At 30.4% G+C, this 14142-nt stretch overlaps 1 protein-coding gene across 4 annotated transcripts in view; it reads right to left on the bottom strand.

The window, feature by feature from the left end:
- The window catches only part of ANKRD12 (ankyrin repeat domain 12), a 118453-nt gene that overhangs the window by 62137 nt on the left and 42174 nt on the right, over positions 1–14142 (bottom strand). For 3 of the 4 annotated variants that reach the window (XM_023534185.1, XM_011366162.2, XM_023534184.1), the window contains exons 4-6: positions 7502–7570; positions 3318–3464; positions 203–403 (exon numbers count right to left, since the gene is read on the bottom strand). In XM_023534185.1, the coding sequence (XP_023389953.1) occupies positions 203–403; positions 3318–3464; positions 7502–7570 (417 nt within the window). The remainder of the gene's footprint in view (positions 1–202; positions 404–3317; positions 3465–7501; positions 7571–14142) is intronic. The other variant, XM_011366163.2, reaches the window with a different exon arrangement.

A 14142-nucleotide genomic window follows, 5' to 3' on the forward strand; every position in this document is an offset into this window, starting at 1 on the left:
TTGAGTAATTACTGACATGGAATTTTAGCAGAGATCAGGCTTTTATGTATACACTCCAAAGTAGTTTCATAATAATGTACAGTTTTAAAACTTGTTTCAGTAAGAAGAATTAAAAATGTAGATTAAATTGTAACCAGAGCTGTTTAGATGACAAACTTTAAATTTTAGTTCCTGTGTATTAGGCTTTAATAACTAGTCTTACCTGCAAAATCTTTCACATTCACATTTGCCCCTAAACTTATTAATTCTTTGACTTGTTTCACATCTCCTCGAATAGCTGCCATGTGTAAAGGAGTTTCACCACGTTCATTTCGTTTATTAACTTTATCTTTTTGTCGAGATGAGGAACTGGGTGTTTTCTTTTGGGCTGGTGTTGTTTGTGATGGATGATTTGGTGTGGAATCTGTAAGAAAGAAGAAAGCTAACAAAAGTGCTAGGCTGAATATTTTGTATAGTCACTTAAAGGCTTTTTATAAGTCATGTGCTAATTTCTTGGAACAGGAGGAATACTTTCTCACCCTAACAATCCACAGCTTGACTTGGATGGTACATTAATTTGACCCAAATACAAGGAGTAGATCTTTCTTTAGGATTGTCAAATATTTCATGAGCCAATATAGAAAAAAATGTTTTAGTCTGTCAATTCATAAAATTGGCTTAAAATGATAATATAGTAACAAGTATGCACTCTGAAAGTGTTTGCTCAATGATAATTTGATAAACTGCAAAAAAATGTCATTCTCATGGGATGTTAAGCCATTATTCTAAGACCTAGATGAAAGGACATTACAGACTAGAGTTCACACCTCTGACTCAGACAAAGTACTGGAGTTCCATTCTGTTATTAAGTGCAAGTTAAGGTCATGGATGATTTTAGTATAAAAATAAAACTTAAGATCTGCATGAAATAAGGAGAGTCAAAAAAGGCCTTTAAAAGTGGGTGATAAGAGAAAAAAACAGTGCTTTGTTCTGATTCTCAGTTTTGATTTTTCTTTCAGTGTCTGTATCAAAAACAGGAAAGTTAAACTAGATGATGTCCAAAGCCTTTTCCTTCCCATTTCATAACTACTGAGGGAAATACAAAACAAAATTGGTTTCTTAATCAGGCAAGGATTCAAGACACATGTACAGTATTAATAATTAATTCTGAAATTCATCACTATTTAAAAGAAACTGCTCTAAGAGAAAAAAGTTTGTGGAAAATAATTTTCTAGCATATAGTATAATAATTTTCTTGCAACTGCCATTATTAGAGCACTGAAGTATTATTATCCTTTCCTCAATAAAAAAAAAAAGTTTAAGGTTTACCTTTTAAATTTTAAAGTATATTCTGTCACTAACAGCTTCCTATCTACGTATTTCTATAATGTACATTCTAAGAGAAAGGACCTTGTCTATCTTATTCATCACTATTTCTCAACTGTTTAGAAGACTTCTTGGTAGGTACATGGTGATACACAATATCTGCTGAATGAATAAATGAATTTAATTATTATCTTTATAATCAAATTATTTATTAAGAAAATTATGTTAACTTCTTTAAAAAAAGAACGTATCTTTTAATTCAAACAACTTGCAAGCAATTCATACAAAATTTTGTTAGCCATAGCGAAACAATATTCACACACACACGAAAGTACTATTATCCATAATGGCAATCAGGTTAAACAGAACAGAAACATAGAAAACTAATTATGTAACAGATAAAACAATGAATCTGAAACTCAAAGTATACATATATGCTGGCGAACAGCTTGATATTTCAAAAGCTTTCCACTCTGGTTCTTCATATAGTAAAAGTTGACTAAGATGTACCCTAAATAATCAAATGCAGAACAGTATTATAGTATAATCTTGTTTATATTTAAGAGCAAACGATAACAAAAGATATATATTTGCATGTTTATGCCTAGAAAATTTCTAGAAGAAACTATTAATAGTCATTGCCCCTCAAGTGGTGAGGAGGTCATTGGAGATGAGGGAGGACTTTAATTTTTGCCTTACTGTATTAATTCTTGAATTTATTTGAAGACTAGAAGCTCATGGTACAAAAAACTGAGTTTTAAAAATTAAAAGTCTTCCCATCTAATAAATCTGACTCGAAATCAACATTTTACAGAAACAAAGTTTTAACATTGTAAAACGTCTTAAATTTGGCCACATTCTTTCCTAAGTTGGGGGTGGAAAGGTGGAAGTATAACCAAAACAACATGCTGTTGCCCTAACATGTTTTTATTAGTGAAAGATATTAGGACACATTTTGATGAGAACTATGATACGAAGAAACTCTAAGAATTTCACCGCGTTGTCCCAGTTTTAAAAAAATAAGCCAACACAGGAAAAGTTCACTGAAAAAATTCTGTCCTTTTCAATGCGCTTTAACAAGGTCTATTGTTACCTAAAAGTCTTATATAAAGATAACTTGAACTCAGAGCCAAAAGAAATTTTTTTCTTTAGACAAAAGTGATTTCCTTTCTTGTTACCAATGAGAATTATACAACTAAAAAGTTTTCCTTTTTGTGTTATTAGCTGCTAGAATGCATAGCTAAATTCAACACTCAATAGTAATAACTATCTCAGCCAGATAAAAGGGTTTTATCTACCCTTTTAGCCCCTTTTAATAAATTAGCAGGTTGTTTTATTTGTTCTCTCTTTGTTTTGGCCCACTGGGAATCCATCTTCAATTATTTCTGGAGGGCACAGTACATGAATAAACACACACGTGCACACATACATGTAGCACAACATCTTAATTGGAAATGTGATATAAAATATGAGCTAAATTTACATAATATACTACAGATGTTTTCCTTTTATAATAACCTAGCAAATCTTAAAATAATAAACAATAAAATAACAATAAAACATGGATTAAACTCTTGCTTCTGAAAGTAATAATATGATAAAATTATCGGTTTATCGGCAGGGTGTTAGTGAATGGAAAAGTAAATTATACACCTAGAAACAGCTTATAGAAACTGGGGTAAAAAAAATTCTTTAGTGAGGTAAAAGCATACAGTTTTGCAACAGATTTCTCAAGGTGACTGACCCATTTCTAAATTATCCACTTTAGTTTACAAATACTTAATGTCCACTAAATGCAAAGATCCCTACTCTTGTATAGTTTCTCATCTAATAGAGGATACAGACAATAAACAACTGTCAGACAAATAAATGTAAAATTACAAACTTATGCTACTACAAGAAATTCTGACTAAATCCAAGAATAAAAACTCAGTTAAAAATAACTGTTAAGACAAGGCTAGGATCTGAGGAAAACTAAGAACACACACAAATTCGGCGATGGTAAATGTCACCTGGACTGTTGTCTCTTGCTGTCATCTGCATGAGAAGTGCCATCTGCTTTCGCTCTGAAAGTGGATAACCAAAAAGAATGCTAACTGGTGTGGACTTCTTATTTCCAGCTTCCTTTTTTGTTTTCTTCTTTTCTGGACCTTCTTTCTCTGGAATTATTAATAAATGTGAAAGAATCTGAAACAAACGTAAGCACTCAAAAGCAAAACATAAGATGACTTTTAAAAATAGATGTTATACATGTATATGAGAAATGTGTTTATGAACTAGCAACAGGTAGACAAAAGAGCACTAGAATTTTTATATTAATACAAGCAATTTTCTTCCTGAATGCTTTGAAAAAAAATATTCTTTACTCTATTGTTGTCAGAAAATATTTGGAAATTTATTCCTCATAAACTTTGTATCTTAATGATTTGTTTTATTAGAATTTAACATCTTCAATAACATTTTAAACATTCCTTAGTATTACATCTTTGAAACTTCTCTTCCATTCATTATATTTAATAGCAATGTTCCATCAAATTATTCCTTAACTCCACTAATAATTTATGAAATCTTCTAAGATAAGTATTCAAGACAAGTCTTAAATACAGAGTAAACGCTGAAAAAAAAAAAAATCACCAAATCATTTTTATTCCAGTCATAGGAAAATTGAACAAGGAGTGATATTAATCAACGCTAAAAACAAGCAAATTAAAGATTCTGTGTTGTGTATGTGGTGGGGGTTGGGGGTGGGGAGGGGGTTAACAGAGATCCTGCAAAGACCCAAAAATGCCTAAGGATTTTTCAGAGAGATCTGATCCATTATAAAGTCAGCTCTCAGACTCAGCTATTTGGGAAATCCTTCGGCAATGCAACTAGCATTCCCCATTAAGCTGGAGGAAATTCAGATGCAACTGGATTACATAGGTTGAAGAGATACAGATGTCTGTTCTTTCTTTAGGACTTCTCTGGGTATTAATTCAGGTAGCCCTAGGAAAGCTAATGCAGACAGTCTGCCTATTAACTGCCTAGGCATCTATTTCTTAGAAAACCGTATACAAATATCTGGGATTTACTGATCCAGGTTTGAGGGTCCCTGAAGAAAGGGGCTATCAAAATAAAAATATAAATAAAATTTTAAAATAAATGTAACACATAGCAAAAATGAGTGAAACTTAGTCATCAATACTGTAGTGTTTTTAGGAAGATGTGACCTGCAGCTAGACTACTCTAGGAGATAAGCATTTCTTAGTAAGTTTCAAGAAAGTAATAAAAGTTTAATATTACTTATCATGAAATATTATTACTTAAAGCATAAAAAACTTTAATAATTCTTATAGTATACCACTTAACTATAATATACTGGCATCCTAATGAACTAGACAAATTAGAGGTCCTAATATTTAAACTCTGTTGTCCACGAATCACTCAAAATTCAGGAGCTCCTAAATTGTCCATTTTGTCATTTGCTTTTACATGAAACAAAAAATTTCAAGATTTATTTAAGTCAGTCTTTACTAACAGTTCTCATGTATAATTTTATTTTGTTTCATTATTATTAATGATCCAATTTAGTTTCAGCAGTGTTTCACCTAACTTACTAAATTTATTATAAGCCCTAAACAGGTCCTTTTGGAGAAGCCTATTTTTTCTGAAACATTCACTTTCTCCTAACAATGTTCTATTAACTTTGGTTCTCTTGTATTTAATGAAGAACCATTAAGGATGTTCCATTTGAATAACAAATCTTTAAATATAACGAATGTACTTTTCAACTAAACTTAAAGTATTTAAGTGTGAAAATTTTATAGAAAGTAGAAAAGATGCATTAAGGAAAATCTGTAAAATTTAGTAATAGGAGAAAACAAAATAAAGAAAAAAAACACATAGTATCATCACTAATTTTAATTTTTTAAATTTGGGAAAAAACTATCTTTTATTTTCTCATTTGTAAAAACAAGTGATTTTTTTTGGTTTTAATTGCGTTTTAATAAAATGTTTTAAAAAGAATATGCTCTAAATGATAGTCAATTTACAGAAAAAGTGACTTATTATTAGAATTCCAAGCTGCCAAACAATCAAAGATATATTACATTTTGAAAATACTCCAACTACTCAAGCAAAAATTCCAATTAGATACTAGCATCCAATTTGAATTCTATTGTTTTCTTTAATTGAGTGATGTTAATCATTTGTCTGAGTTCACGTTTTATAAGAGATAGGAAAAGAATGGAAGCGAACAGTAGCTGGTATAAGACAGGTTAGAGATAACTACCATTTTTAAAAATTTTAAGTGTTATATTAAGCATGCTTTTTTAAGTTTAAAGCATTCAACAAAACTTTGGCTATTTTGGATCTATCTTGTGAAGAACTTGTTTCCTCTGACTTGTCATAAGTAAAAGGTGATCATATAGTATGTATTTGAAAAAGTTAAGTACTTCTCGAGTTTCAGTAACTCAAATATGTATTTATATGTCTGAATAATGGGTCAGAATTTTAAAATTTAAACACAGGAATATGACACATATACTCATTTAACACGGTCTACTATAGACTTGAAATTCCACTCTGCCACCCTAGAGACTTTAAAAGAGAAATCCAAGTGACTCACTTATGACTAAATAAAAACAAAAATGGACCCTTCAATCATCCAGCATTCTTTATTTCAAGGTTCAGAGGATCATTAGAAATAGAGATATCTAAGTCTTATAATCTCGAAAATGCTTTCTTTTCAGGTCTTGTCAGAGTAAACAGAAAGCTCAACACTGTCATACCCCAATTAAGTGTACAGTATATTAAGGAGAGAAGACCAAATTGTTTTTCTTGGTAAACTGGTTCATAAATTTATTAGTGTCTCAAAAACTAAAGAATATGACATTTTCCCACAAAGCAGTCGCTGTGTAAGGAAATAGTGAAGATACAATTCAAATATAGATGAACAAAATTAAATCAATCACATTTGGAATGTGTATACTTTAATTCTGAGAAAAAAATGCCATTACTCTGGTTTTAAAATATCTACATAAATCTCTAATGGCTGGGTACTTGTATCTTTTCACTTCCAGCAAAGATACCAGATGATGGATGGCTTCATCACATATAGCTCTTTCGGGTGCACCTTGGCACTTAGGATTCCCATTTTAAAGTACACCTAAATCCACAGTAAGTGTAGTCTTTTAAATTTAATGCTAATTATAAATAACCCCACACCCTAATTTTGATAACCAAGTACTAATGGCTTAGCAGTTCAATTAACAGCTTTCAGGATACTTTTAAGAGTAATTATTTGGTTCTATACCACCCCCACAAATCTACAAATTAAATACAAATATACCAGAAACAGAAGGTTTATTTCAGATTATACAGCTAAATGTCACATGCTGAAAAGTGGACACTTAAATACCCAGGGACTCAACAGTATTTTATATTAAAAAACATTCAGCGGTAAGAATAAAAGTCCATCAAAAAAAAAAAAAAAAACAAAAACACAACAACAACCAAACAAACAAAAAACAACCCTCAAAAACCCCACACACTTAACTAATCAGTTTTCGCATACCAGAAAATACATTTATTCTTTATTTTAAAATAACAGTGTTTTTACATTTTCTTGTATTCTTCTATCTGGAGCAATTAAGAAGCATTATACTTGGCCATGCCTGAATAGAGAGGTTCCAACACAGTTAATGGTAATAGCATTTCCCCAGGAAATCTGTTTTTTTAACTCATTTTTAAATTCAACATGGGCAGCAAAGTCAATTGACTAAAGAGTTCAACTTGAAAATTTTCTAAAATGTGTTTTTTTTAAAAAAACACTGCATAATGGAAGAGTAAGATGACATTTTATCAAAATCAACACAATTAATATGCAGCAAAATAGACTAAGCACCTTGGGTATATTCCCATAAGGATCCCTGCACTGCAAAATTCCAAGGGGTTGACTTTCACAATATTTCCTATGCAAATGGTGCCCCATGTTGTGCTATACAACACTTGAGTGGCAGTATACAGTAGTTGTGCTTATAATATGTTGGATGTGATCCACTGGATATCTCCAACAAAAGCTGGAAAATTAGGTATCATCATGTAGTTCACTTATTCAACCAAAGAGTATACTGGTTTGAAAAGAAGTATTTATAGTACAATAATTGTAAATGTGACAAACCACTGGCTAAACATGTGCCTCTGATAATCTAATTACCTGAGTATGTCCTGTAAGAAGATATAAGTCTCTCCCCCCAATTTTCACTTGTATGTCCTGGATCTGAATCTACAGAATGAGAAGAGACAGAAGAAAAAAGCACACGAAGGGAAATGCAGAATTCAACAAACCAACAATTTTCAAAAGACTACTAGTTAGTTAGTCAATGGTAATTCATTGTTTTCCCAAAAGGTTATTTTTAGGGTAAAGCCAGAAGTACATTTAAAACACAGATTTGGCCGATATCTAAGATTTCAGTTTCTTCAACTAGAATATTAAAGAAAGTCAACCAGTCTGCAATAAATACTACTGATGCTACTTATTAAAACATATCATGGCCTTTGAGGCTCTATGTTTTTTCACTCTCTGGATAATGATAAAGGATGTAGTACTCTCTCGCTGTTTTTTCTGTTTAGAATTTATCTTTAGAAAACTTGAATAATGGACTTTGTGTTCTGAGAGGGCTAAAACTACACAAAAGATAACAGAATACTTTGGACTGCAATATCATTCTAGATCATGGATTTTTCTATAAATTATAAACATTTCAAATGGTATGAATTACTAGACCGACCCTCTACTGAAGACCTCATAGAAAAAGCAACCTAAATCAAAATAAGTTTATCAACTAAGAATATGGAATTTTGCCTAACAATTCATGACAGACAAATAAGAATATGGAGAATTGACTTTGGTAATATGGCCAGAGCAGATATTTTTACTCATCAACAATATGCCATTTTAACTCACAATATTATTCTGATATTCATATTCTCAATTTATTGACATACACTTTTCTTTCCAGGATCATTATAGACATTATTAATGAGTTCAGTTAGGTATAAGGAAACAAAAGCATTAAAAAATTTAGAGGACAAGTAATCTTTAGTATTCGAAATTTCAAAGATAAGCCTAAAAATTTAGTGATAAGAAGGCTCACTCAATTGAAAGGGAAATCATTAATAAGATTTAGACCAATTCTAAAGCAAGTGGGTGAATGGACTGAATTCCTTTGAATGAACACTTATATTTCAAAACGAACACATTTAATCAGCAACTAGAAGAATTCCATGAAGAGTATTTGAAATTTCATTTAAAGACCAGTAAAAATTTAAAAATGACCTCTACAGTTACATAGCAAAGAAAAAGTGGCGACCAGTAAGTTGTGTCAACGAAACAAATTAAATGGATTACTGAAAGCTGATATTATTGTGACAGATTAAAATAGTGGATAAACTGAACTTTCAATTATTCATTAACATAAGGAAACTGTAAAACAAAACTTCCTTTAGAAGTAATCAACCCACCCTCACTCCACATACCATTTTGGAGTTTACTCAAGTATGTTTATATTTGGGACATCTGAATGTGTATTCTATAAGGATTAAATTAGGAGTTGGAAAATTAAAAGCTTCCATATCTTGTTCCTTTATTCAACTATTTCTTTCTGTGCTATACTGAGACTAGACTATAATACGACTATTGCTACTTATAGATGTTTTTGTAAAAAACTGAGTGCTAAGCAAAGCAAATTCTCTCTCCCTGAAATGTTCTTTAGCTGTATTTTAAAAGCTGTCTTTAAGTCAATATGCTGTTCTGGGTTACAGGAGAATAAGGAAAAAATACGAAGAATGATTAAAAAGGTTTGCACTATATGTTTGAAATATTTTATAATAAATATCAAGGGGAAAGGATGGAAGAAAATCTGTAATAAATAATCTTCACCAAAAGGTGATTAAATAAAGCACTGATTTTATCTGCTACTTTAACAGTTACCAGAAAAATTATATTTGTTTTCTTATTTCAAAAAGTTCTTCTCTCCAAATTCATTTAAGTCTTATTAAATAGGGTAAATCTTTTAATGGCATCTAAAACCTCAGGAAAATAAAACTTCCAAGGATGAATGGCAGACACACGATTTAGTTTATAACATTTGAGCATGCTCTGTAACTGTCACCATGGACTCTGGGAACAGTTAATACTATAATTCTTTGGATTTTCTCATACCACATTATTTACATATGCCAAAAGAAAATCAGTAAGCAAATAAATATTGCTTACTAAGAGAAAACAAACATTTTTAAAAAGTGAAGGATATTGTATCTTTCTACTTAAACATATAAACTAAAATGATGTAGTAATACTACTCGTTTACCTCTATAGAACATTAGACCTATCAAACCTAAAGAAAACATATGCCCAATGCTGTCTGAGGTTAAAGAATATTCATATACTGCCAGAGGCTTTGGAGAAACATCATAGAAATGTTTAACTCTTTAACCCTGTAATCCTACATTTCCATTTCCTGGAAATGAAAGGAAAAATATAATTTAGGGTATAATAACAATACATTCTTCAAAGATGCTCTTGATGGCATTACTCATAACACAGTAACTGCAAATTTAGTTTGGAGGCCAAGAACAGACTTTGAGTCAAAGGACTGTAACTTTCCCTTTGTTACCATTAGACTAGGAAAGAAAGTATGATTTTATGACTGTGCAGAAATAAAGTTCACTTAGGTAGAAACATTAATAACTATTAAAGATAACAGCAGTCATCGGTTCTTAATTACTGTGCTAAAAACTTTATACTATATAATGGCAGGATTGTAAGGTGCCTACCCAATATTCATTTGTCTCTTCTTACCAGGAATATTCTGATTTTGATTAGGGTGACAATATGCCCAGCTAAAAGTATTTGGTTTTTCAGACTCCCCATCAACTAGGGTAGCCTAACCAATGAGATGCAGGCAGAAGTTCCTAGGGAGGTTGTTTCATCAGTAAAAAGGCAAAATCTCCTTGGGAGAAAGATACTCTGTCCTTGGTCTTTCCTCTCCATTTTCTGCACAGGAAGAAGATTTATTTTGAGTATAAGGCAAAATGCTTAAGGACAGCCCATGTATGAGCTAAGGGTAGCAGAGCAGAAAGATGAAAAGAGTCCAGATCCTGATGGCATTATCAAACTGCTGTATCAATTGTGGACTATTTATGCCTGATCATATTGAATTAAATTGAAAATCCCTATCTATTTAAGCCAGTGTTAGCCATCTTTCTGTTTTAATTAAGGCATCACAAACTGATTTTACATGTTATGTCACTTAAAAGTAACAATTCTCTAAATTGATATTATTATATGTACTTTTACAGATAAAAAAATTGGGACTTTTGTCTGCCTAATCAAGTAATTAATTTTCGAGAATGTATTATCTTTTGAAAAATTAGTATTAAAAAAGAATTTAGAAAGTTTAAGACACACTGGGGTATCTCAAAATAAAGACTAAGAATGACTCATCCCATTGCTGACATTATTGCTGATTTGGGGGATCACTGAGCCTTCTTTGGATAGTATGAGTATCTTTTTTTAAAAAAAGTAATGACTATTTTATAAAAATATGTTCATTATCTACAAAATTCAAGCCATACAAAGGTATACAAAGAAAGTAACAAATCATCCCAAATCTGGAAATAAAATGTTAATATCTGGTGCACATCCTTCCAAGTATCCCTCTAAAGATAAAAGAACTAGTTGAGAGAGAAATAAATTTATGTAAGAATTGGAAAATATTATACACATGTGCTATTTTTAAATAAAAAGCTGTAAGATAAATTTTATTTTAATCTAACATTAAAAAAAGCTAAAGGAATTGCTCCTTTTGTCAGAAATATCAAATACTAAAATATAAACACACACATATATAAAAACATAATTTTAAATAAAATTAAAAATTTTAAGCAATCATTTAAAAAACTATATATTTTAGTTTTAGACAATATCAGTTAATTCCTTGGTATGAGAGATTATGAACTGAGTAGCACTATTAACATTTTCTCTTTATTCCCTTTCCCATTCTTTATTATTTTTCAATTAGAATTGAGTCAGTATTATTTTATATTAGTTTCAGGTGTACAACACAGTGGTTAGACATATAATTTACAAAGCAATCTCTCCAATTAGTCTACGACCCACCTGGCACTATACATAGTTATTACAATATTGCTGACTATATTATATTCTCTATGATGGAGAATATCCTTACATCCCTGTACTATTTTTTAACTACCTATTTGTACTTCTTAATCCCTTCACCTTTTTCACCCAGCCCACCAACCCCTTTCCCATCTAGCGATCACCAGTTTGTTCTACATATAAGTGTTTTCATTTTGTTTGTTCGTTCATTTTGTTCTTTAGATTCCACATATAAGTGAAATCATATGGTATATGTTTTTGTCCGACTTATTTCACTTAGCACAATATCCTCTAGGTCCATCCATGTCGTTGCAAATGGCTCTCCCCTCATTCTATTATTTTCACTAAGTTAGGGTTTATAATATTTACATTTTTGTTTTGGACCCATACACAGGTTTAGGCTTTTAAACAATCTTATCTTTCCATATGTGTGTTAATATCTGTCCTATGTGCACATACAGATATGTGTAAATATACAGAATATGACTTTCAACGCAACCAAACAGTACATATTAATTATTCCATAACCTGTTTTTTCACTTTATATGTTATGAACATTTTCTATATTGCATATTCTTATACAATGTTATTTTTAAAAGTAAAATCATATTTCTTCATTGGATTTATCATAATTTAACAAATCCTATATAACTTGACACTATTTTCTTGGTTCTTTTTTTGCTATTATAAAGAAAGCTAGATAAACATATCTGAAGATAATTTTTACTCTCGTCAGTAATTTATACAGAATAAATGCCAAAGAATAAGTCAAATGTTAACAAACTTTTAGTTTTTGATATATGTTGTCATATTTACTTCCCACAAGGTACTCCTATAATTAAGACCTACTAAGTAAAGCAAGCTCTATTTCCAACCAGAGACCACGTGGTATGATCTAGGCCAACAACAAATTTTGTCGAACATTATAAACTTTATTTCTTTGCTTACTACTGATTTTCTTCCGTATATTTCTTTGCTGACTATAATTTTGTTGTTCTCAACTACTTGCTTCTTCTATCTTTTGTCCATTTTTACACTTTTGCATTTTTCTCTTCACATTTAGATCTTTAAATACCAACTATATTAAGATAAGGGTTGTCATATATGCTGTGAATATTTCTCCCTTCTGTATCTTCCTTTATAATTTCAGCTAATAATTTAAAATATAGTACACTATAAAAAGATCAATATTAGATATGGGGTTTGGTAAATAATTATCTTTTATATAAAAAATCAATAGTAATCTTCATTTTATTTTTTTAAATTATGAAAATAAGACAGCTGAATTGTAAATAAAACATTTTGTTTTGGGCCTAGGGACATCCTTAATGCTATATATGTGCATGCATGCGCACATGCACACACAAAACTAAAGCTTTCATCTAATATTTACTAAAATTTATAAATTCATCCTATCAAAAAAATATATATTTTTAAATCCATCAAAATTTTGTTTAGCACTAGCATGTAACCTTTCCAAAAAGAAAAACCAGTTTGTTATGAAACAGTGTTAAAGAGAAAGCTTAAATATCCCACTAAATTCAGTAAGTGGAAAAATTGTAAGAGAGAAAAGCATATAATCCAATTACAGTATGAATTAATGTTTATTCAGTGCCTAAAGTTCATGTCTCCCTAAGTAACACTTTCTCCTTAATTTTATTCTAAATAAGAGACAAATAATCCACCTGATCTAATAACAAAAACTCTCATGGGAACTTTATTATTTTGAAACCTTATTTATTTCCAAAAATATGTTAACATTGTTTGAACTTATCTAAATTCTTTCTTCAAACTACTAGCAGAAGTATAACTGTTGCTAGAAAACAAAACTTGTTTAATGTAAGTACTTTAAAAATGATTAGCAAAAGGACTTCCAGAGAAAAAATATAAGTTAGATCTTATAAATCTAAAGGCATATAACTACTTTCTTCTTAGCTAACTGACCTATTAATAGCTTGAGAACACTGCTTAAAAATAAGAAGTCATGCTTCAGAAAAAATTCTGAATCTCTAGAAGAAGCCAGTGTATCTTAAAATGGACAAAACACACAATGGACAAAGCGTACAATTTCTTAATTACTGCAAAAAGAGAGTAATTTTCAAGATTTAAAAATGTCATGTGTTTAAGAACAATTTCTAGTTCAAGCTAAGAGACCTACTATCTGCCTACTACTAAAATTGCATATTAAAAATTAAGTATTTTCTAAAGCTATGTTAGCAGACGACATTTCAAAAGTTTTTAGGGTATTTTCAAAGATTCCAGAGTCAAGATCATTTCCATATTGATGATTAAGATGGCTAGAATGCTCTAAGTAGGATATAATCTCCATACATAAACTAAGAATGGAACACTAACTTTTTATGAATGAAGCTGAAAAACATTCTCAAGAACAGTTCATTATTAATATTTCATGCAAGGGATAAAACAATTATGATAAATACATAACAAACATTTATATTAGTTTATATTAGTTTCAAGAAATGATTAGTTCGGGGCTAAAACACAATCTAGTAATTTATTAGGTAGTGGTAATAAGATTCTAATCTATTATGAATCTTATTACCACTATCTAATAAACCTTATTACCACTAGCTAATTCTGATATATAAGAATTCTGACATAAAAGTACTATGAATTGAACTTAGGCAGTTAGCTTCCATTTTTTTTTCGGGGCG

This window comes from Pteropus vampyrus, unplaced genomic scaffold, assembly GCF_000151845.1.
Source record: "Pteropus vampyrus isolate Shadow unplaced genomic scaffold, Pvam_2.0 Scaffold122, whole genome shotgun sequence".
NCBI lineage: Eukaryota > Metazoa > Chordata > Mammalia > Chiroptera > Pteropodidae > Pteropus > Pteropus vampyrus.